The sequence below is a fragment of the Mixophyes fleayi genome, chromosome 1 (assembly GCF_038048845.1).
Source record: "Mixophyes fleayi isolate aMixFle1 chromosome 1, aMixFle1.hap1, whole genome shotgun sequence".
NCBI lineage: Eukaryota > Metazoa > Chordata > Amphibia > Anura > Limnodynastidae > Mixophyes > Mixophyes fleayi.
In genome coordinates, this window is record NC_134402.1 from 47,289,322 (window position 1) to 47,314,995 (window position 25,674).

At 40.2% G+C, this 25,674-nt stretch overlaps 1 protein-coding gene across 5 annotated transcripts in view; it reads right to left on the reverse strand.

The window, feature by feature from the left end:
* KCNIP4 (potassium voltage-gated channel interacting protein 4) overlaps positions 1-25,674 on the reverse strand; it is a 511,112-nt gene that overhangs the window by 28,618 nt on the left and 456,820 nt on the right. For 4 of the 5 annotated variants that reach the window (XM_075194728.1, XM_075194727.1, XM_075194726.1 and 1 more), the window contains exon 3: positions 3,340-3,409. The exons of the other annotated variant lie outside the window; for it this stretch is intronic. In XM_075194728.1, the coding sequence (XP_075050829.1) occupies positions 3,340-3,409 (70 nt within the window). The remainder of the gene's footprint in view (positions 1-3,339; positions 3,410-25,674) is intronic. 5 annotated transcript variants of the gene reach the window in all.

Consider the following 25,674-nt stretch of genomic DNA (forward strand, 5'->3'; position numbering starts at 1 on the left):
TGGGCTGTAGGTGTTTATCGGTCTACAAAAGAAAGCCAGGTCTGGAAGAACCAGACTCACGCCAATAGTAGTGTAGAGATCGTTATACATAATGAGAAAAATTCCAATATGAAAGTTCAACTCAAACACATAAAGGAAAGAACAACCCATGACTGTAGGTGTTTACCCCCAATACAGAAATGTATTTGTGAGTATTGTGGACACCCTCTGGAAACAAGGTGTATCAGATGGTGCCAGAGCCCCACTAACAAAGAACTCAGTGTTGCATCTTTTTCATTAATGACACAGATGACCCAGAGTAAATAATTGGTGAACAAGAAATAAGAGACATGAAATATAATTTTTTAAAGGAGCACAATTGAAATGCTGATCTAGAAGGATAGTCTATATGGCTGAACCTGGCCAATTGGTTCAAGGGTATAGGCGTATAGATATCAGGGGGTAAATATATCATACCCCGGTTTTTGCAACTCGCGGGAGATCGGCAAAGATTCCCTTTACAAGGCAGCGCCGCTTTAAATTTAAGCTGCGAAGACGCCGATCTCCCGCGAGTTGCAAAAACCAGGGTATGATACATTTACCCCCAGATCTGATACATTTTCCATTTCAAGGACTGTTACTAATCCTTATTGTATATATATATACACTAATAAAACTGATGATGTGGCTTATCAGCAAGTGTATTAAAGCTAAGTGTTTCTCTTCCAGAAAAATTAAAGCTACCACACCTTAACTGCCATACTGTACACCCCGCTAAAGAAATGCACTTTGTGTGGAGCCGCAAGCACCACTTACATTTGTGAACAATGCAGAAGCCAAGAACCTCTTTCATGGAGTCAACATGAATATTACTGACGACAATCCCTCCTATTGTGAAATAAGTGACATATAACACTTACCAAGCGCACTGTGTATTTTCTCCTTGCCTTTCCTTTTTCCTTCCCCATGAAATCCATAGTTAGGATGAGATTCTATTTGGTATGGCCATCAGGCTTGAATGAATCTATACGATTCCATTGTATAAAACCTTTAGGGAATTATATGTGAAGTAGGGTCTACACAGGATCCAAATAGGACTACAGGCAGGGTAAAGTTTAGAGCGTCTAGATTAAACGGTGAATTAAAAGAAGGGAATGCCAATGTATTTTATATGAAATGTAATGTACCTTTAAGAATGCTTCACATTTTAATATGCTCGGGGTAAATGTATATATTTTAGAATTTTTAAGAAGTTTTGCAGAGGATGTTAGAAGCACAAGTAAAGATGGCATTTGTAGAAGTAGCTTATTACAAATAACGTGCTACCTTGAAACCTCTTGGAAAATTGCACCATAAGTACAACCACAGGCTTGTCAGGAAACTGATCTTGTGATTCATCAACTGTTTTTGCACATCAACAAGTTCTTCAGAAGTACTATAAAAATGTGCAACCTAGTATGCATTAAACAGAGCAGATTCTATACAGAAGAGATAGTGTTGCGTATATTCTGTTCTCAGATCGATCGTAATGCATGCATGCAGGAAGATTTTCTTTGATTGTGTATAAGCTCGGCATCAGCCACTGATAGCATTCGTTGGATTTGACAGCACTTTTTCCTGCTTCAGTTTGTGGCACAAATAATCCAACTCTGCCTGAGCACCTTTCAGTATACATTGCACATATAACAAAGAATTTCTCTAAAATAAGAGTGAAATTTCCTTTTAAAGACATAACAAATTCCATGCAAGCAACATATTCATGCTTTGGAAAATTATGTATGAATAACATATGCTAACTTACATTAATTGTACATTACAATGGCATAATGCATCTTTTTATGAACTACCCCCTCAGTGTAGCACCTCCTCCATAATTGCCTGATATCAGATGCTGGATACTGCTAATTGACTGGAGGAGAAGCACTAAACCTTTGGTTCTGGAGGACTTCAGTTATCCCAAACATTCATGCAACTAAGTGTTTATTGAATGTGGCACCTGATTGGATAGCTCCTGTCCAATCATGTGCCACAACCACTACACTCCAGTCATCAATATGAGTTTGAATCTCCACCCAGAGCAGTTTCCAGCACTGAGAGCTGTCTGCTGGTGTGCTTGGTTATTGAGAGGCAGTGACAGAAGTGGGCGGCTAGTGGTTGCATGATATAGTGGTCAGCATTCTTGCCGGGTTTGCTGCACACAAGTGACAGAAAATAGTAAGTGTCTGACAGAGGGAGACATCCTTTTCAGGGCTTCTGGGTATTAGGGTTAAATAGCAAAACAATATAATAACAATGTAGGTAATGTATGAAGGACAACACAGTCAAGGCCCTATGCATAATCTGCTTTGGTTCCACCGTTCGCCTTGTTTGGTGCTAGCGCACTTCTTAGGTCTACAGATCAAGATGGGGTATTAGTAAAAGAGCAGGTGTTTGCACATGTCGGGGTGGCAGCGTTTGGTGAAATTAGAGATTATCTAACAAAGAATTTCGCAGGTAAACCACATCACCTCGTTTTAAGGAGCAGTTCAAAAACGAGATTTCACTTTGCAGGATATGGTTAATGAAAATATAGGGGAGGTGTTTGCTGTTCGAGGGGCGCACAGACATTTTCACTGAACAAAAGGACAATTGGTGCCAGCTCAGGGTCTTCGGGCCTCCTGCTAAACTTTAAGCACATTACAAGGGGCACTTCAAGGATGTAATAAAATAATTCACACACAAAAGCGCCAAATGTAATAAAAACAATCCAGCTGTTCCCTCACTCACAATTATTTGAAGCTATAAATGAGGACAAACTGAGCAGTATCTTAGGAGTAAAACTTAAAGTTGATGGTTGTAAATTAGCAAGACTTTTCCACAGTGCGCCTCTTCAGATTGTCCTGGCTCTCTGCATACTTCTAATTTGTGGAGGCTTCTCTCCAAAGAAAAGAGCAGAGTAAACCGTCCGGGTGCACCGGTACAAATCCTAGTGCACTTCGTAAATGATGCTCAATGTTTTTTGTTTTATTCAATTCACACAAACTGAATCTTAATGAAAATGATCTTTTAAGAACATTCTTGTCTAATTTTATCCAAAGAATCCTGAAGAACATAAAAAAAAAGAATATTTTAAGAATATTTGATAAGTGTTGCCAATGTTGTTACTTTTTAAGACATTCTGTTTTCATTATTTACATATCTTCATATGGATAATTGCATAACAGAGAAGCTGCTGTTCCATATTTGTTATACACCTGGGTAAAGAGTTGGTCTCACTCTATGTGTTTCTAAATATGTTGTTGAAGTTGTAAGAGAATATGATACATTTGACTGTTCCGCTGCCTGAACTGTGATACTGCAAAGGTACAAAGTGTCACTTACCTCCCTGTGGAAAAAACTGTGCGTAGATAACTTTAAAGGTGTCTTCATTAACAATCCCACTGGGACATTCCTGGGGAAACAAGCGACACAAATATAATAAGTTGGCAACACAAGCACGACTATTGGTGATTGATATTGATAAATTGACCCAATATTGGCATGTGTAAAGCACCAGAATGATGAGTTGAATAATGAGTTGCCCAATGATGATCTGATCAAAATCAGTTGAATCATTTTTGGGGGCCGTTTTTGAATGTCACTATACTGCCTTGATAAAGATTTTTTCAAATTGAAATGCGTTGGGAGAGGCGGTGACTAGGAGGAGAGGGTACGCAGATCACCTGAAAGGAGAGGAATCAAAACTCGATTATTGTGGAGTATGCAGCGGTAACCAGCTGGCAACCTGATCTTTGGAGAGGGATAAAAGGTTTCCCTACATGCATAAGACCATCCCACATGGGGTAAGAGTCCAACTGTTTCAGGATTATCAGCGATTTCACTCTGACCTCACTTTTTCATGTGTTTTTATGCTGTGCTTATATTAAATTTGTTTTATTGAGATAATGCACCATTTGGAGCACTTTTATTTTTTCTTTTGAGCGATTACTCAAAGAATAATGTGAATCTGATTGAAGATCATCAAATATACTCTACTTCCATTATTGAAATCACAGAAATACTTATGTGTAAGTGTATTATTCAGTCGGGAGTCAGTGGTCACATGTGGTGATGATTGAATACCTTTAATACCACACGGGGGTTATAAGGTCATTGATCGTGGCAGAGTATATAGTGTATATGAAATAACCCGACTTTTTTCTGCTTGTTTATATATATGAACATCGGTGGAAAATATATATCTGGATACACAACAACTTTTTTTTGGATCTATTTATACTGAGAAATAAATGAACATTGAAGACATTATTTTTATCTTTTTCTCCTCTTGAAAAGTACTGTTTTGGAACTTTAGTATTACCAACAAGTTCTGGACTATTTATGACGTCTCTGGAGAATATATAGAGTATAAGCGCCATATCTGTTTGCCTATAATATATCATTTTTGGGGCATGTCTGAACACAAAGTTGTCAAATAACTGTGTTGTAGACCTGTGCGTCGGTCATCTACTGCCCACACTGACCCCATGTCATCTGGTCATTGACTTGCATGCCATATGGATAAGCAAAACATTAGTTCCGCTTCCACAGGTCTACTGGAATATAAAGGAATACACCGCACGGCTGGCAGTTGTATCTGACTTGCAATGACTGCTCCAATTTCATGTCCCTAGAAGTTTTTGGTAGCATGCTTTCTTCTTAGTCTAAACAAGTGAAGTAGACATAGAAGTGCAACATAGAACACTCATGTCCATCATATCTTTAATATTAATAGAAGAACTAAGAATACACCCTAGCCAAAGTAACAATAACAGTAGTAGCATAGACAAATCATTACAAAAACAAAAAAATCAACTAGCTTTATTGCCCAGTGCAGCAATAGAAAATTCCAACAATGTGCCATTCCTAGACAGGTCTAAGGCTGTGCACACATAAGGATTAACAGCCACCAGTGGCCATTTCTTCTGAGCAGAATAACTGGAATTATTCCAATGGGGAACACACCATCCACATTAATATTATTTATTTTGCATGCAGAATCATCATCATCATTTATGTAAACCCATGCAAGTACAAACTCCACATAGATAAGGCCCTGGTCAGGAGTTAGAACTCATGACTACAGTGTTGTGAGACAGAGGTGCTAACCACTGAACCACCTATAATGCAAGCAAATAGCAAAATTGTCTCAGTAACATTTATGCTGCATTTAACATCTGGAATGCGGCAAAATTAAGCCTTGTCTTTAAGCTTAAAATTTTTTTTGTAACACTAATAAAAACAGTGCAACATTCTTGTATTACTGTGAGTCATATTCAGATATTTACTTTATGCTCTAAACTTATTAAAGACTGTTCTGATTGGTCCCTTCTGTGTAGGACCACCGTTAAATATTTATGGGCCCTGGCCAACGACTGCAACATGTGAGGAGTTACTTGGACCGGTGCCCAAGTATTAGGCTGTAAACATTTTAACAAGATAGCTCTACAGTAGAAGAAATGGTATCTTATCATGACAACATATTGTCCTGTGAATGGGGTTTCTTGCATTTTTAGACACTGGGGCTAAGCCAACAGCTAGGGATTACATATACTGCTACTCAGCTCCCCTCCCACCCTGACCAATTCTTCTAAAAATATAAATGTATTCTAACAGCAATTAAAATTATCATATACATTTATGCTTGAGAGAATGCGTGCTCCAACACAACAAGCAGAAATGTACAAGTATAAGACAACATTAACAAACAATGTTTAATTACAAACCACAACAGCCTTCTTTCCCTTCAGTTCTGCCTCCATAGACCTGAGTCTGTGTGGCCTTGCCACAAAACCAGGGCTGATCACTACTGTATTAGGGCTGGGGATAGTTTCTAGACAGTCTGAAGGGTATATTTACTAAACTGCAGGTTGGAAAAAGTGGAGATGTTGCCTATAGCTACCAATCAGATTCTAGCATTTTGTGCAATGTATTAAATAAATGACAGCTAGAATCTGATTGGTTACTATAGGCAACGTCTCCACTTTTCAAAATCACTGTTTAGTAAATATACCTCCAGGGTTTTTGTCTGTTATGACTAATGACAGGTATCAAATTAGGGCTTGAATTAATAGTATTCTTGGGGGTAGCATAGTGGTTAGCATGTGTATCTGCTTGCACAGTGAGGTGAAGACTTTTGGAGGATGGTCTCGTGTCAAGAAGGCCAGCAAAGAAGCCACTTCTCTACAGGAAAAACATCAGGGACAGACTGATATTCTGCAAAAGGTACAGAGATTCAACTGCTGAGGACTGGGGTTAAAGTAATTTTCTCAGATGAATCCCCTTTTAGACTCTTTGGGGCATCTGGAAAAACGCTTGTTTGGAGAAAGAAAGGTCACAGCTACCATCAGTCCCGTGTCATGCCAACAGTAAAGCATCCTGAGACCATTCATGTGTGGGGTTGCTTCTCAGACAAGGGAGTGGGCTCACTCACAATTTTGCCTAAGATCACAGTCATGAATAAAGAATGATACCAAAACATTCTCCAAGAGCAACTTCTCCCAACCATCCAAGAACAGTTTGGTGACGAACAATGCCTTTTCCAGCATGATGGAGCACCTTGACATAAGGCAAAAGTGATAACTAAGTGGCTCAGGGATCAAAAAGAAATTTTGGGTCCATGGACAGGAAACTCACTAGACCTTAATCTCATTGAGAACTTGTGGTCAATCCTCAAGAGGCGGGTGGACAAACAAAAACCCACACATTCTGACAAACCCCAAGCATTGATTAGGCAAGAATGGGCGGCCATCAGTCAGTATGTGGCCCAGACGTTGATTGACAACATGCCAGGGTGAGTTGCAGAGGTCTTCAAAAAGAAGGGTTAACACTGCAAATATTTACTCTTTGCATATACTTAATGTAATTGTCAATAAAAGCCTTTGACACTTATGAAATGCTTGTAATTTTACTTCAGTACACCATAGCAACATCTGGCAGAAAGGTCTAAAAACACTGAAGCAGCAAACTATGTGAAAACCAATACTTGTGTCATTCTCAAAACTTTTGGCCACAACTGTATATCAGCCGCCTTTCCTGTAGAACTAGATATGCTCACAGGTACTCAGATGCCCCCAGGTCTTAAACTCAGTGTACTGCAAGCTTATGAATAATGCCGCAGCACTGGAATAGGAGATGATGACAGCAGGACTTGTGGTTAGAAACAAGCAAGGGTCCAAGGGCAGGAACAATCAGCGAAGTTGGGTTCAGGCAAACAAGGGTATCCGAGTCACAAGCAAAGGTCAGGGTCACGAGCAAATAAACAGAAGTCCAGGAATACAAGAGAAAGGTCATACACAGAAAACGATCCAGTAATAAGCACAGTAGAAAGGAGCAGGTCAGTAGGCTAAGTCCTCCCTGCCTTAAATACTATGATGGACCAATCGGGAAAGAGAAGGCACAGGGCTGAAAATCAGCCTCAGGAGGCTGTTAATTAATTACTATTTTGGGTCTGTTATTGGGCATAACATTACCCAGGAACATGCATACAATAATGTATAGCCAGCTTTATTAATGGCAGAGCTCCAGCTGGAATGAACATGTCCTTACACATTCTCCTTAAGGCCACAAAAGATTCTATCATTTTATATCTGCGCACGCGCTCAGCTGCTAGATCATGCCGGGACGCGGCGGTATTAGCAAAGAGCGTCCCGACCATTGTCCTGTCAATGGTAGGGACAGAAGAGGAAATGACCGGGACGGAGCTGAGAAAGGGGCAGAGAGGGGGACAGTACAAGAATATTGGCAGAAAACCTGGAAAGAGATAACGCAGAAAGAAGAAAGAATTGTTTGAACTTCGGTAAACTGCAATATATATAAACTAAACCCCTAAACTTTTATGTATAAATAAAGACACTGAAGCAGTCTCAATTTGGAACAGATTAAAAGCTGCTCAGCATTATATTATACAGGTGTTGAGTGTTTTTCTGTTCACCAGTTGACTAAAAATCAAGGAAGATCTGACTAACATTGAAGGTAATTGATAGAAGTGTCGGTGTACCCCGATACCCCAACAGCCTGTTGCTATAAGTTATAAAGGTTGCATTGTTAGGAAAATGTCCACCAAGGAGCCACATGCTCTCAGCACGTGCCCGTAACAAAAGCATGGCATCAGGTCGGCCATTTTAAGTAGTGACTGAGAAGTCTTTGCCTGTTAGATAAGATTTATTGCAATGAATTTCTGAGATACATACATACGCGCACATACATACATGCACACATACATAACTAGCAAGAAACTAATAAGATATTGTACCTACACATAGATTGTCATCTATTATATGTACCATGTGTAAGATTATGTTTTTGCAATTATATTATTATATTATTGTACAAGTAAAGATCCTATTTCATACATATATGTCTGCATTGCTTTATGAATTTATAAGTTATACATGAGATATTATATATATAAATCTGTGTGATACAGTAAATTAGGTTTAAAGGACTGAATTAGGGGTGTCGTAAGAGGGAAAGTATAAAAGCGTATTGTATTGTTATTTAACAAGGGTATCCAAGAGCAGAATACGAAGAGAACGTGCACAATTAATATGTAAATACGGGATCTTTTACACATTCCAAATATTACATGCAAATATGAATGCATGGTGAGTCAGGACAGGCTTGTCTCCCATACCAATTGGTAATCAATATTTTTAACAACGTGGTTGTAGGTGTTTTTTCATTAGATGAAACTCAACAGAAATGACGACCTTTCCTATAAGCTAGATTTGTTTTTCTCATACTACCTGCGTAATGAAATAGGCAAAGCCAGCACATATAAAAGAGATTTTCATCATGTACAGATTTTTTCCCATATGAGCAGTCCGTGTTTAATCTCATGTCATTTTGCAAGTTATTAGACGAGACCTTATGTTCTAAAGTGTAAACTTCTGTACCTGCCATCAGAAGCACATTTCTGCCTTGCGAGACATCTTTTGCTCTCTGATGTAACATGACTTACTTGCACTGACATCATTTTTTTGACGGAATATTGTGTTGACATTACAGAAAAGTTATAAAATGGCAGAATGTTCTCCTGAGAACGGTCTAGGGTGAGACTTGTTTACATTCTAACAAATTTTACTACATTTCTCATGGTGTGTAACGAATACTTACCTTTCCGCGTTCCCCCGCCGCTCTGTTGGACCCAGAAGCCACACTTCCGGGTTCGGCGGTCACATGGCCGCTAAAACCTGGGCTGGGAATTCAAACAGGGCTCTCTATAAAAATATCGCTCTGACACTTGGTAAGTGTCAGAGCGATTTTCCTGTTCCTGGCTTCTGCTCCCTGTTCCTCCTTGTGCCTGCTCCCAGTGTATTTGACCTCCTGTGTACTGACCCGGCTTGCTGACCTTTCTGGATCTCCTTTACCTGTGTACCGACCCGGCTTTCTGACCTCTCTGATTGCCTGTGCCCCTGACCTGGATTGTTGATGTTCCTCTCTCTACTCGTATTTCTGCCATACCTGTGTACCGACCAGGCTTGCTGACTACTCTGATTGCCTGTGCTCCTGACCCGAATTGTCTGACGCCTCTACTACCTTCTCGCTGCATACTCCCGCTGCAGCTGCCGCCACACTACTTCTTGAGGCAAGCCTGAGGACCGCGGCAGCTGAGCCCATCCCGCCTTTCGGCGGTTCTTGGTGAACATCGGGGAGTTCGTTAGACTCCGCACCTCAGGTAAGCCAGCGCTAATCAAGAATAGTCCAGTTACACTTACTCCGTTACATGGTTCTATTTGTAAACATTAGTATGTAAAATGTGTTTGCGTGTGCCCGTTTTGTTTACTTTTTAGCTAGTTAGCTAACTATAAACATAGCTGGCACTGGGGGCGCTGTGCCAGAGATGACCTGGGTCTTGCTGGATCCAGATCATCTCTATCATAGAGAGAAACTGGTGCATGTCCTGGGGCACATTGTAAGGCATAGGTAGAGATAACTTTTTCTATGTGAAGGACAACCAATCACTTTTTACAAGTAGAATAGTTTACTCACTATAAACTGGTCATCTGTAAGCCCTGACAAATGCCAACTCGGTGCCCTGTTGGGCCGCAGGACTCAAAGCAGCTATATTTTACATACTAATGGGCTGCGGACTGCCGCTGAGAGCCAGAACCACAGCCCCATCTTTATTTAGCAGATTTGACTGCTAGTAGTTATAGCAGACAATAAAATATGGTGGGTGAGGAGGCAACATGATGGCATGAGGTACACTGAGGGGGCACAGTGATGGCATTTAGAAAAGTGAGGAGGCATAGTGAGGTCATGAGGAAAAGTGGAGGGGCACAGGGATGATATAAGTCAGAGTGAGGGCACAGTGATGGCACAAGGTACTTTCAGGGGGCAAAGTTATTGCATGGAAAAAAATGAAGGGGCACAGGGATGATATAAGTCAAAGTGAATGATGACATGGGTGACAGTGACAGGGCACAGTGATGGCATGTTGAAGAGTGAGGGCACAGTGATGATACAAGCCAAAGTGGGGGTACAGTGATGGCAAGAGGGTAATTAGGTGGTACAGTGGCATGTGGAAAAGTAAGTTGGCACAGTTATAGCTTGGGGAAAGAGAGAGGGGTCACTGTGCTGTGACCACGGTGATGATACCATTATCACTATCATACCATGTACATTGAGTGGACACAGTGGTGGCATAGTGAAGTGTCAGGGCACAGTATTGGCATTGTTCACAGTGGAATTATGGGAACAGTACCTGCACGGTGAGTAGTACAAAGTACTCATATGACGTGGGGAGGTACAGTGAATTCATGATGTGAAGGCAAAGTGATAACATAACACACTGAGCACAGTCAGACAATCACTTAGGGGGGTTTCCAGTTGCCTGGAAATCCCTACCCCTAGCATGGAAATCGGGTGGTCAATTGACTGACATTTGTTGAACTGATTAGATACTATTTGTATAACTATTGGAGTACATATATATATATATATATATATATATATATATATATATATATACACGCGTAATTTACTGAAGGAGGTTTGCAGTACGTTGCATAATTACTCAGTACATTTATAACTCACTTCATGGCAATTTAATAACATCCAGCATAAGAAAAGCCTTTTTATAAACAGACCTTTAGAAAAAAAATTAAGATATAAATATTAAAGTTCTTTGTTGTGACAGTATAGAACTCTCAGCTGCTGACCACTATGGATTATTCCATTATTAGACAACATTTATTTAGTACTACAATTAATTTGTGGTTAGCAGGTTATTATTTTTTTTTAAATAAAATTAGACAACATTTATTTAGTACTACAATTAACTTGTGGTTAGCTGGTTATTATTTTTTAAAAAATACTTTGTGAATGTATAGTATTGCAGTAATTGAGCAAAATACATTTTATAATATAGAATATTGTGGGAACTATTAGTAATGATAGGCACTGCTGGGCAATACTGGGGATAATATTCTGATCACTATAGAGTAATAAGGTAATACTGGACATTGCTGGACAATGTTGTGTATTACTGGACTAAATATGCTGGCCACTATAGGGTAATATGGTAATCCTGAACATTGCTGGATAATGCTGGAGAATACTGGGGATAATTTTCTGACCACTACAGGGTAATAATATAATACTGGACAATGCTGGATAATGCTGGGCATTACTGGACTTAATATACTGACCACTATAGGGTAATATGGTCATACTGGATATTGCAGGAAAATGCTGGACAATACTGGGAATAATATTCTGACCAATATAGGGTAATATGGTAATACGAGGCAGTATGGTACATGGTATTCTGGACACTGGACACTGCTTGGTAGGAAATTAATGAGTATAATATTCTAAACAATGTTGGTCACTATTGGGCACTATTTTGTAACTGCTGATTAAAGTTGGGTATTACTGGGATTTATTTTATTGACACTGCTCTGTAATTACTAGAGATAATATTCTGGGTAAATCTTGGTAATTAAGAGGATAACATTAGGGACAGTGTTGGGAGTTAGTGGGACTAATTTTCTTTGCCCTGTTTTTGGTGGTACTGGACACTGGACACTGCAGGAAATGGGCAGGCAGTGCTGATGATGAAAGCTTATAGCGAAATGTGCGGCGGACGCTGCGCTCGCTGCTTGTGCATTTTAACTTTAAAATAAATCCACTCTATCACATGAATCTGAGGGATAGGTAGGACTATCATCGTAGTTTAGTTGGAGTGAGGCGCTACCACCTATGATCAATTTATGAAGCACTATTGTCAGAATCACTAGGTGGAATAGATGATACCTGCCAGCAGTTGGCGCTACTGAGTACTGAGGCGCGGAGTCTAACACGCCCCTGGTTTTCACCAGGTACCCCCGCAAGGAGGTATGGACTTCGCTGCAAGGGACGTGCAGGTCGCGGCTCTCAGTATCAGTCAGCTGGCGAGGTAACAATTGAGGCAGCGGTGAGAGCCCACCAGGATGCAGGATGGAAGAGTAGTCAACAAGCCGGGTCAAAACCAGAGGAACGGATATAGTCAAATCAGAAGCAGTAGAATGGTCAGGAAGCCGGGTCAATACCAAATATCAGTCTAAGCCAGAATCAGGAACCAAAGGAGAAGTCAGGAACAAGCCGGGGTCAGAATCCAAATAACAGCAACACAGGAACAAACGCTGGAGCAAGGCTGAAGACCAAATACTCTGGCACTAGACATGTGTCAGAGGCTGCTTTATATACCCTAAGGTGCCTCCTGATTGGGTTAGGGAAATTTTGGCGGAAAGACATGCTGGCTGCAGACAGGTGAGCAGATGTAGCATCCTGCTGCTAGGCAACAGGACGTGGTTGCTGAGAAGGTGCAGGCGTCCATCTCCTGCAATAAGTGTCAGTGCGGAGACGGCGCCTGACAACTATTAGAAGTCATACATAGGTAGTCAGTTGCTTGGCAGGGAATTTAAGGAGCTAGGATTTAGCTCCAACCCTGCAAGCCTCACAGCCTATTAAGATGAATCAAATTGTTAGTCATTATGGCTAATATGCATTTCCACCGAGTGTCATACAGGATATATTCATTAGTTTCAATTTTGTAGGAATTGTGATAATCAATAGAATATATTAAGGCTGTAACGGCTAGCAGTAATTTGGCATCATATTATTGAGGTCAAACATAATAACTATATAGTCTGTATAAAACACTGCCACTGGCATTCTTGGTGTGTCAGTATACCAATTTATTTGATACCTAATAACAGGAAGGTTCATTATATTTGTTATATCCATTCCTCATCACTCTTAATTCAAAACTGGTGAATCTTTATCACTCTTCTAACATGCATTTTGTACTATTTTTAATTAGGGATGTGCACCGGCCACTTTTGGTGTCTCGTGTTTTGTGTTTTGGATTCGAATTTGCTTGAGGTTTTTGGTTCGGATTTGTTTCGCAAAACACCTGACGAAAGGTTTTGGTTCGGATTTAAGGTTTTGGATTTATTTTGAAAAATAAAGCACAGCACAGCACAGCACAGCACGAGATCTACCAGGACAGAGGACCACCTAACACACCCTCCCTCTACCCTGATCAATGCCCGAGTGAAGATGGCGGCGACTAGCGGGGAATTTATAGGATCCGAGTATCACGAGATCCGACAGCGGGATTATGACTCAGAGCCTCGGTTTCAGTTTTGCAATTGGCGGGAATACCCGGATCTGTCTCGGATCCGGCTCGGATCGGCAACGTTCGGGTGGGCTCGGATTTCAGATATCCGAGCCCGCTCATCTCTATTTTTAATAGTCAATTGAACCAAATGCAATTTTGTAAGGTGCTTATAGTCCTCTCCATATACATTTAGGAAGTGGCATTAATAGAGTAAATAAATAAAGGAGACATACAAATCAATAAAGGTCTGGACATTAATGAATACACCTGTGAATAAGTGGATCAACATAAAACAAATATATATATACAGACAGCGAGGCAGCTGGGTAGTTTTCCTACTCTTTTAACTGTTCATTATATATTATTCATTATCCAATTTTTACTTTTTAATATTCCGCTGTAATTGTTTTTAATGTATACCAATAAAGGATATTATTTTTAATTCTTATATTAGTTTGTAACATTAGAGTGCCCCATTAGCACAATTTCTTCTTTTTCTTTCTATTGTTCTTTCCAAATGGTATAATGTTATGGGGGTGCACCTCCCCTCAGGAATTATTAGCGTGGCTATATATCTGAATAGGTACTAATAGAGGGGTTGTTACTTACTCTGTGCGGTGAACTATGCTTTTTTATTACTGGGACTAGAATTCTGGGCATTTCTTTGATGTCCACTCACTGCAATTTGTTTCTACTTCAGCCACGACCACAATTATAGGATGGTGTGGTTTGTATGTTAGTAGGTAGGGGTTGGTCATAGACCATAATGGGAATTTTCCAGATAGACTGGTGGTATCATAGGGTTGCCTGGAGGCGGAGTTTTACAAAAATAATATATTTTTTTCCGCCTACGATGAGGGGATGGGGAGCTGCAGGACTGCCAGGACTCATTGGGGCTGACCACGCCACATGGCCCCAGCGGTGTTAGTTAGCAATACTAACCACTGTGCCACTGTGCTGCCCCTTCCTGTGTATAGTAACTGCAAACCTCTTGCATTCCAATCACTGGAAACACACACCACAAGTCTAATTTCATTAGTTTGTTGTGTGGTGTAATACACTTATAGTTAAAATTTATATATTTTTTTCTTTGCTGTTTGCCGTTCGTGGCAGATTACGGCTGAGATGTTAGCAAAGCAAATGTACTGAAACAAAAAAATGCTTAGAGTAGATTTATGTAGGAGTGGATTTTAATATTTCAAATGTAATCATGCTTAGTATTCATATTGGTATTCATATTTCCAGCCACGAGCATATTATGTATCACCAACATGCTCGGAATTTTAACTAGACCAAATCGATGCAGTGTTACAGACCTAAACACCAGCTCTAATTTCTCCCTGCACAAGGCAAGTTTACAATATATTACGGATTATTTCTAATAATAAGTGATCCTTAACTTTGGGGAGTTTGCTCAAACAAGTAAGCATTATAGCCTGGTGTTATTCTTACCACAAAACTGCGTGATAAATACACCTCTGAACTTAAAATTCTGAGCTGTGCTTTAGGTAGTTAGGATTATGCAGGAAAACCATTAATAGTTATTATTTTGAGGATGGTTGGTTTGAAAGAAGTGTTTGGCGTATGGTCTTTGCCTGAGGAAGTGTCAGCTCCTATTATGTTTTCCATTCTAAGCTCTATCAGATGTAACCAGTGCCCAAGGCTAATTTGAATGCCCATGCTCAAAACGTACTGAAATGGTTGGTGCCCAATCTTTAAACCCCACTCCAGTTGCACAGGTGCAGCTCCTAATTAGTCTGCTGTGAGCCTGCAGACCAGAAGACCCGGATTGGGCCTTTTGTATGGACCCCACCCTACTCTCTCCATACAAAACACCAGGGACCCTTACCAGCTTTTCCTGAAGTTGAGAAACACTTTTTGTGAAGCATCTCCTCAGCCACAAACAATCTTCCCGGTGTTTTAAAATACAAATGACAGGAATCTAGTACTTATGTACCTGCCATTTACTTCTTTCCCAGTGCTTCTGTCACAACATGTTATGTTTTTTCTTTTGCATGAGGGCCATATGGTGAAAGACCATGGAATGCAAAGAAGAATAACTGAAGTTTGGATAAAGGTTGTATAAAGATCTTTATTTAAAAAAAAAAAAGAAAAATTCCCCCCTTTGCCCCAATTAGTAAAATCACTGCTACCTGACCTGGCATCTCACTATTCTCAGGAGAGGTGGAAGTTGCAACCTTTTTGAGTGTACAGACCATTGAGAATCTGGGGAGATCATAGGAAAAGTAACTGAAAAGATATATAGCATTATCATTACACACATCTATGTTAACTGAACACTATCAAGTTGGGAGACTAACTCTTAATTTTTAATCACAGTTTGAACAGCTTGAACACATTTTTGATTGACATCATCTTGTCGAATAGTATATTTTTTGCAAATTAAAGTCACTGATGGCAAGACGGATAATGTTTTAGAAATATAACTACAGTAGAGATAATAGTTTGCCTCCGGACTTTCATACTATCAAGTCTAGTAATCACAAACAAGAAATAGAAATAAATAAATTTGAAGGCGCTTCAACAAGTACAGCAGCCTTAACAAACCAAATGGAAAACCACTAAACCCACAAAGACTTATATAAAATGAATAGGCTTGTCAGTTGGTGCTCAGTATTCTCTCAAACAGGGTATAGCAATAATAACAACATAAAATAAAGATCCTTCATGAACTCGTCTTTATCAAAACACAAAATTCTAGGCAGCTGCCACAGAGTCCTAGCATTTTGTGTGTCGATAAAGACGAGTTCATGAAGGACTCGTTTGATGTCAACCACTTTGTCTCAGAGTGCAGAAAGCATGTGCAGCTGGAAAACGTTCGAGAAGATCTAGAGATTAACTACAGACTCCTCAAGACTGCTATGGTTGAGCTCATCAACAAGGACTATGCAGAATTTGTAAACCTGTCCGCTAACTAGAACAAAATCAGGGATAACAAGAGATGAGAAAGCACTGATATTGAAGCTGAATTTCACCAGTTTATTGATGTAAGTATATTACCATGAGGGGCTACAAGAAGTTTTCTGTTCAATTATGAACCCACCTTGATATGGAGCTATCTTTTGCCTGGATAATTGATCTGTTTTGAACTTACTTCACTATATATTGTAATAAAATTGTATTGGGGATGCCATCCTCTGGGGTGGATGATTGCACTTCAGCCAGCAAATCACACAAATCCATTGTTTCAGGTTCAATAGCCTCAGCTAGTGTTATTCACCAGCTTGTAAACAGAACAAAATATAAACAAAATCTCAGCCGTCTGGCTACTGATACAAAGGTATTCCATCTCTAGAGTGAGGGGCCTAGTGTCCCTCACTTAAACCAAACAATGGAACTCACAGGACAAAGACGTAGTTTCTCTTAGGAGCCATCTGACCTCCTGCTCAGACAATGAGAGACTGGTTAAGGCAGAGCAGCAAGCTTTTACAGACACCACTCAGGTGCAGCTCCTAATTAGTCTGCTGTGAGCCTGCAGACCAGAAGACCCGGATTGGGCTTTTTGTATGAAACCCACCCTACTCTCTCCATACAAAACACCAGCTTTTCCTGAAGCTGAGAAACACTTTATGAGAAGCTTCTCCTCAGCCACAAACAATCTTTCTGGTGTTTTAAAATACCAATGACAAGAATCTAGTACTTATGTACCTGCCATTTACTTCTTTCCCAGTGCTTCTGTCACAATATGTTATGTTTTTTTCTTTTGCATGAGGGCCATATGGTGAAAGACCATGGAATGCAAAGAAGAATAACTGAAGTTTGGATAAATGTTGTACAAAGATCTTTATTTATGTTGTTGTTATTATTGCTATACCCAGTTTAAGAGAATACTGAGCACCAACTGACAAGCCTATTCAAGAAATAGAAACAGTGAAAATACCAAACCGAGTGAGAGATTTGGAAAAGACCGCACAGGTCATCTGTGCAGCTTGCAGTATCACTTAACTGGTGAAGAAAAGGAAGGACCAAGGTCAATGTCAATTTCCTCAGAAATAATGTAGATTAGGTCACTCAGATTACAGCAGATTAGATACATCTGACAATATTCAGACTAAAAAGGCCTCCTTTGGAGTAGTGGCAACAACATGCACCAGATGTCGAGAAGGAGAGAGACCACCATTATAGCCGACACAAAAAAGACTCCATGTCCCAACACATTTGGGAAAGCACAATAGTGAATGTTTCCTATTTACTTTAAATATTGAACTTTCAGTATTAATAAAGGGGTTATCGTTTTTACCAAACTGGTCTGAGTTTCAATTAGATTACAGAATTTTTAGGAACTTTTGAAGTGATATTTTTCAGAGAAAGGAACAATTGACTCTCCTGTGATATTCAGTCCTTCTGGGCAGATATTATTATTAAAGCACAACAACTTGAGCCTTATGGGGCATATTCAATTAACTCACAACATCGCTGCTACGCGAGACTGCGCATTTTTATTATTATTACAGTACTGCAACATCAGGGAGTTTCCTTCACAACCCTATGGGGTGCAAACGATGTCCACGGGTTGCGGTAACGCAAAGTGCCTTCGTGTCCTCTCTGGAGGCATTTTCGCGCTTAGTTGAATATGCCCCTAAGAGCTTGTTTAAGTCACTGTATAATTTTCCAACAGTTGAAACGTATATTCATATTGTAACTTCACAGTTTAAGAACCTGTAAAAGATCTCCTGGTTTAATAGTTTACATAAGCCGAACATCATGACGTCTGAGATACAAGGCCTGCACAGTTTAGAGAACCAGTCTGACACCGATTATGATGGCAGACCAAGGAAAGAACATTGTTGTAATAAATCTGTCAAGTACATAGCAAAAATAAAAACAAAACATCTAATGGGAATGAGTGTGTAATCTGGGATAGGGATCCTAGATTTCAGATCACCATATCTGCAGAACAGCAAAGCGAAAGTGGAACTCGAAGATTGTATCACTGACACTTTGCTCCTCTTGTTACACTGCGGAATTTTACTGCAACTTTGCTTATCTCTATTCCTTTGTCACAATTTAATGTCATATGAGTAAACAGATTGGTCATATACTAAATAGCAGATTCTTAGAAAGGTATGCCCCAATGTCAAGGAGTTTATGGATCCCCTTAAAGAGAAGTAGCAATTTGGTTAGGTCAGATGTTAGAGGACACATTTTCTCAGTTGAGATCTGTTGTAACAACATGATAACATTGTTTTCCTATTTGACATGCTATTAGAACTATGTGATATATTTGCTACATTATTCTTTGTGGTTTATTTTATGTAGGTAAGAAAACAAGTACGCAAACTTTGTATTAAAAATATAAGGCTGCAATTCAAAGTACAAATCTGGAATAGTTGAAGGTGGCCAGTTAATCTACTGTGCTTTACGGTCACTGACTTTGTCTATTGAAGCATCATCATCATCATCACCATTTATTTATATAGCGCCACTGATTCCGCAGCGCTGTACAGAGAACTCATTGACATCAATCCCTGCCCCATTGGAGCTTACAGTCTAAATCCCCTAACATATGCACAGACATAGATACACAGAGAGAGGCAGACTAGGGTCAATTTTGATAGCAGCCAATTAACCTACTAGTATGTTTTTGTAGTGGAAAGGTCAGTTGTAAGTGACAGAAGATGTACAATGGATCTGTCCATTGGCTACTTTTACAACTCAATTGGCTAAATATAGATTTTTACATTTTCTTCTTTCTATGAAATCAATACCAGCCTCATTATATACTTAATTATTGATTTTCATCCTTATACAGTAGTGTTACAAATAGGACTTTAGATTGCTTTTAGTTGATGATTACTATAGTGTATGTATGCATGTATGTATATAATTTTAATTTGTGTTTTTATCTTCTCAGGCAGTGTCTGATCAAACAACAGGCTGGTGAGGCTGCACCTGGGGCGCTAGGTCCTGGGCGCCACGCTGCAGGCATTCAATATTTTTCTTAGCACACCAATTTATTTTTTGCTAGTATAGGTGCCGGGCTCTACCGGAGCTGGCTGGAATCATTGGGGCTGCCCCTGGATTGGTTATCAGACCAGTCTTGTAGGATAATGCTTATCTTGTGAGACCAGGCTAAGATTCGCGGCCACACTGACAGGCAGCTAACACCGATCGTGTTTGTTACCAGGCTGTCTGCCCCCAAATAAGATTTCTGCAGTGCTGAGGCCTGGAGAGGAAGAGAGAGGAGCAGGGCCTGAAGATTGCTGCTGGAGAGGTAAGTGACATGTGCAAGTGACATCTGCAGATGAAGTGGTGAGGGGGTGATGATAAAAAGACTGGGGGTGTCTGGGGTTGTGTGTGAGTAAATGGCTGGGGGGAGGGCATGAATTGGCCAAAAGGGGTTGATGAAATTGCTGAGGGGGGAAATAGATTGGCTGGAGTTGATGATATGGGGAGGGGGGGGGGAATTCATGATCCATGATCTCTGCGTTGTGTAGTGGTCACAAGGATGTTCTCTGTGGTCTCTGCAATCACTAGATTGATAAATACAAGTCAAATGGGGCTGGTAGACGTTAGTATTTGATTATAGCTCTTTCATATATATTATTGTCTATATATGCCTGTGCTAGGGGGTACTTTTATTTGGCCATAATGGAGCGCTGTGGTTGACATAAAGATCCTAAGCATCTAGGGTTTGTTAACATTTTGCATTATAAAACAATTTGTAAATATTCTCAAAATAGGACCAAAACTTTCCAGAAGCCAAACGACAACAAATCTGCAAGAACAAGCAAGAAAGAACAGCAGGTTCATTATACTGTGCAATTAAATGTAATTGGTGCTGACCTAGGAATATTGCGAATAGATAAAGAGAGGTTGTGAAGTCCCTGATTTGGCAGAGACTGTGCCTGAACTATCATCATACCCCACACTTCATCTGGAGGCAAATAATGGACTATGGGAACTTCCCAGAGTATTAAAAGTTGAGTCTCCACTTTACGACTTTTTGTAAAATCAACAAAACCAAAGTTTAGTAAAAAAAAAAAAAATGGCTTTGAATTTATTTTTCTTCATCTCTTACTAGTGACTTTTTCTGTGTGTGTATGTCCCTCAGTGACTCTGCCAGAATCCTTTGCATAAAATAATTGCCTTACACTTGACAACACACAGAATAAGTAACTTTCCCACTGGTGCACTGTTTCATGGCTTTCTGGAAACAACGATCTTTGCTGACCTATATCTTGTATTGAAAATACATTCAGCTACTTACTGCCTGCTACTAACTAAATAAAGTGTTGTTTAAAGTAGACTTCTTGACAGCACTGGAACATGTAACACACAGGACTTGTGAGTGATCACTGTACTTTAACTAAAGGTATTCCTACTCATTACCATCTTTTACAAACCAATAATAATTTTTAATTGTAGAATTTATTAATTGCTTTGAAATTCTACCACAAAAATGCACTGATTTTTTTTATTAAAAGAAAGTCAATGGATTGCAAATAATAAAATTAAAAGATTACTTCACATCTGCAGATTTTCCTGCTTACCTTGGCAGAACATGTGCAATGAGATAAATTGTACAATTACAATAGACACATACCAGTTGTGTCGGAACGCCTTTACTGTACACGACCTTGGTTAGTCTATCCCTTCCCTCCACTGTTCTGCCTCTCAAGCAGGCGCGGGCTGGGAGAGGGAAGCCCGGGGGGCACACAGGCAGCCGCATCCCATGAAATGCGTCATCAATGTCATGTGATGCAGCCGTCTGTGCGCTGACAAGGCCACATTTCATGTCATCAGATGCGGCCGCCGGTGAAAAGGTGGTATATTGCATCCGGGGGGCGGCCAGCCGGCCTATCCCCCGGCCCTAATAGCGGTCTGACTGAGCGGCCCAGGGGGCCGCTGCACCCCTGTCCCCTGGGCCAGCCCGCCCCTGCTCTCAAGTCGTAGGAGGGCGTAAGTCTCATTTGCGCACAGACATGAATTGTATGCAAATGTGTTTATTGGTGGCAAGGCCATTTCAGGGCATGCTCAGAGCTAATTCATGCAAGATTTGCCACGCACACGGACTTGCGTCCGAACTAGAATCAGGCCAATGGTGTTTGCCCAGTTCACCTTTTCAATAAACTCAGAATGCACAGGAGTTGGTAATGATAAATTACACCTAGCTATGCTGTTGTACAATGCCTAGATAAGGCCATGGTCGGGAATCGAACTCATGACCTTGGTGCTGTGAGGCAGAAGTGCTAAAGACGAAGCCACCGTGGGGCAGCATGGTGGCTTCGTGGTTAGTACTTCTGCCTCACAGCACTGAAGTCATAAGTTTTATTCCCAGCCATGGCCGTATCTGTGTGGAGTTTGTATGTTCTCCCTGTGTTTGCGTGGGTTTCCTCCGGGTGCTCCGGTTTCCTCCCACACTCCTAAAACATACTGGCAGGTTAATTGGCTGCTATCAAATTGACCCTAGTCTGTGTGTGTGTGTGTGTGTGTGTATGTTAGGGAATTTAGACTAAGCTCCAGTGGGGCAGGGACTGATGTGAGTGAGTTCTCTGTACAGCACTGCGGGATTAGTGGTGCTAAATAAATAGCTGACGATGATGATGAAAGTCTTCAGTGGTTAAACGCTTCCTTGTGACACCACCCTTAAATAGATTCTCATGTTGTGCTAAAGTGCAATCCCACAGTAGAAATGTTGTTTAGTGAGTTCAGATGCCGACATTTGTGCAAATCCAGCCAATTTAACACATAAGTGCATGGATTTGCAGGTCAAGGTAATGGCATTAGCAGAGGTGCAAAAGTTGGCATCAGCTAATGGGAGGATTTGGGGTGTTTCGTATGTATTAGGTTCATAAATGCACCTACTTTTGCACCAGGATTAATTCTGTGTGACAAGATTATTTAAATGATAAAGGGTGAACTGACGGTGGTGTTCCCTGCTTTGCAGGATGATTCACAGGCTTTGCCTTCCAAAAATGGGCTTGATTGGAAATTGGGTCTTGTCCCAATACTTTTAGTAGGATGTATTTGGCACCTTCCAGGTACACTTTTGCTGTAATTTCTAGGATCAATATAATAAAAAGCTTCAAACACACAAAAGTGACTCATGTAATAATTAACGATTTCCCATCACTATCATAGATAATTTAAGCTGTAATTGCAAACATAGAAGTTTACTTTGCAGTTTGTAATACACTATACTACACTAGTACATATAAAGAGACATTGCTGGTCCGCACTTTTTATAGATTATAAATATGAAATCCACTAAAACATTAATACATGAAAAAAAAGAATAATTATAACATACATTTATTAATTTTCTATTGTTAAATACTCTAAACAGTCATTCTAGCTTTTGCATCTATAATATACAGACACACCTCTCTCTCGGGTCACTTCCACACACAAATTAGCATATTATAAAACATACTAAAATAATAATAAATAACTAACATTCACATAATTCTGGATTGTGTTGGGAGACATATTTGAGAGCCACTACAACTAGGGAAAAATAACAAAGTATTTAAGGGTCTGTTTATTAATAACTGGAAACACGGTTGATTCTCTAGCACTAGAGATGCTCAGGCTCGGTTCCCCGAGAACCGAACACACCCGAACTTAGCAGATCTCAGTAGGCTTCGCACTTTCGCATGCCCTCGGATTTGAAAACGAGGTAAAACGTCATTGTTACGTCGTCGGAGTTCAGATATCGCGAGCTTTGGATTCTATAAGTACCGCCCTCCACGGCGATCCAGCACCATTTCACAGAGGGACACTGAAGGGGTAGCACAGTTCTTGGCAGTCTCTAGTGCAGTTGGGCAGCGTCATAGGTAGAATAGAAAGAGGAGGGGTAGCAGTGTTCTTCAAAGTCTACAGTGACATTCAGGAGAGCTCCATTGCTCCATTGCTAATTGTCATTGTTGAAATACAAATAATAGGTCTGGCAGGCTTTGTCTTCTAAATCTGCAGTCTTTGTTTGAAAGTGTATGAAAATAATATTGTGAGGTGGTCAAAATTGACTGCAAATGACTTGAAATTAGTGTTATTGAGGTTAATAATAATGGGGGGGAGCAAAAATATTTGATTTCATAAAAAAAAATAGGGATTATAGAAAAAAAATCGGGATCCAAGATCAAAACACGCAAGAGCGGTTTTGCCAAAACCAAAACACAAAGTTAATCCGGATCCAAAACCAAAACTAGAACACGGGGGTCAGTGAACATCTCTATCTATCGCCTCGACGATAGAAGATTATCTATCACCATCATTTATCAATAAAATATAGCCAGGGCAGCTCAGCGATACTGGCCTGAACATTTATCTTACCACATCGCTGAGCCAGCCTCAGGAGGTATGTGCATGTGGGGGCTCTGTGTAGCAGTACATAAGCTGCGTATGTGACAATAATACGGACGTGCAGATTACCAGTGTCTGATCCATACAAATGCTCTATATGCACTGAATAGATGTACTACACGACTCTGAGACTGCATATCTGACCTATATATTTAACCTTTTCGATGAGACTGTTGACAACCTGCAGATTGCTGCAAGGTACACTTCACTGTATCCAGTTATAATAAACCAACGTTCCTGGCCATATGTTCTCCCAATAGGTTATGCCAATAGTATTGTCAGTGGACAATTTGCGGTCTCTGTGAATGCAGACCTGGTCAGGAGAGAGGAGAGCCTGCCAAAGTCTGCCGCACTCTCCTTGCTTCTGCCGCGCGCTCTTGTTTATACAAGTCAACACTCTGCCATGGAGACCATGGAGAGAAGTGCTGAGCATATACTTGACCTCAGCAGAGCCGCAGAATACCAGATACCAGTTAGGTTGTCTTATGGGATGGGTTTTAATTTATTGTATTGTTACCCACCCCACTTGGTTTACTACCTTCCTTCGGGTCCCTTGATAGCCTTGTAATTATCACCTGTAATTATTCTTGCATTATATTACCTTTCTTGAATTACTCAGAGATAGCCTTGAAATTGACTTTTGCATTCTACTCTTGTATTATGTTATAGTTTATGTATATTATGTATACCCTGTTTGTGCTATTGTATATACAGAACTTTGTGGCACCCTATAAATAAATGCTACTAACAGTAAAAATAATAATAATAATATTCCTTTGCTTTTCCTCTTCAGGAAGTTTCCTTGACAGTTATGTTTATAGTGTATTATCTAACTCCACATTAATTATGTATCAATTACAATTTCTAGTGTGCTGCTCTATATACGCTTACCCCAATTATCCAGGAGAAACCGTTTATAGCTGGTTACATTCTAGAACTCGGATGACAAACTCTTTCAATTTCTCATTCAGACAACCAGTTATCTGCAAAGTCTGGTGGGTGTAAAGGCAAATGACCAGCTTGTAGCCTCATTATTTCTCATCTACCCTCTCGTTTACTTCCCACGATCTAAAGAATGATGGTGATAATTCATTGTCACTCTTACATCGTTGCTGCCACCTCACATCAAAGACAGAGTGTTTGTCACTGGATCGATACTCCCCACAAGGTCTATGGTATATGTAACTTGAAAACAGTCATTAATTAATTAGTTCCTTTTTGTTGTGAATGTAGGCTTACTATTCAGTTTGTAGGTAGGGTTGTCAGGTCAGCCTTTCATAAAACATCTATTAAACTGTAAGATCTCTCATGATCAGGGCCCTGCCTACCCTTTGTTTTTATGTCTGCATTTATATGCCCTGTTTACCCACTATCCACTGCTGCGGAGCACTGTGGTGCCTTTGAAGTAATATGAATGTACCCATCACCTGCTACAGTGGAGATGCTGTAACCGAGGGTCTACTTCCTAGTGAAGTGATATTGAGTAAGCATGGCTGCCTCCGCTTTCTACGGTTGACAGGTACACGTTGCCACATTGGCTAGCTTTCAAATTCTTCAACCACTCTCTTATCCCCCCTAGAGTACCCTATTACCACCCTCTACACAGTTCACACAAGACGTGTGTTCTTTGTTTATTCAACCAACCCTCAGACCCCCTGATCAACATTATACCCGTTATACCTATTATAGGTATCTATACCTATTCTTCTGCCACAAATTCACTGTACTAGCTATGCTTGGAG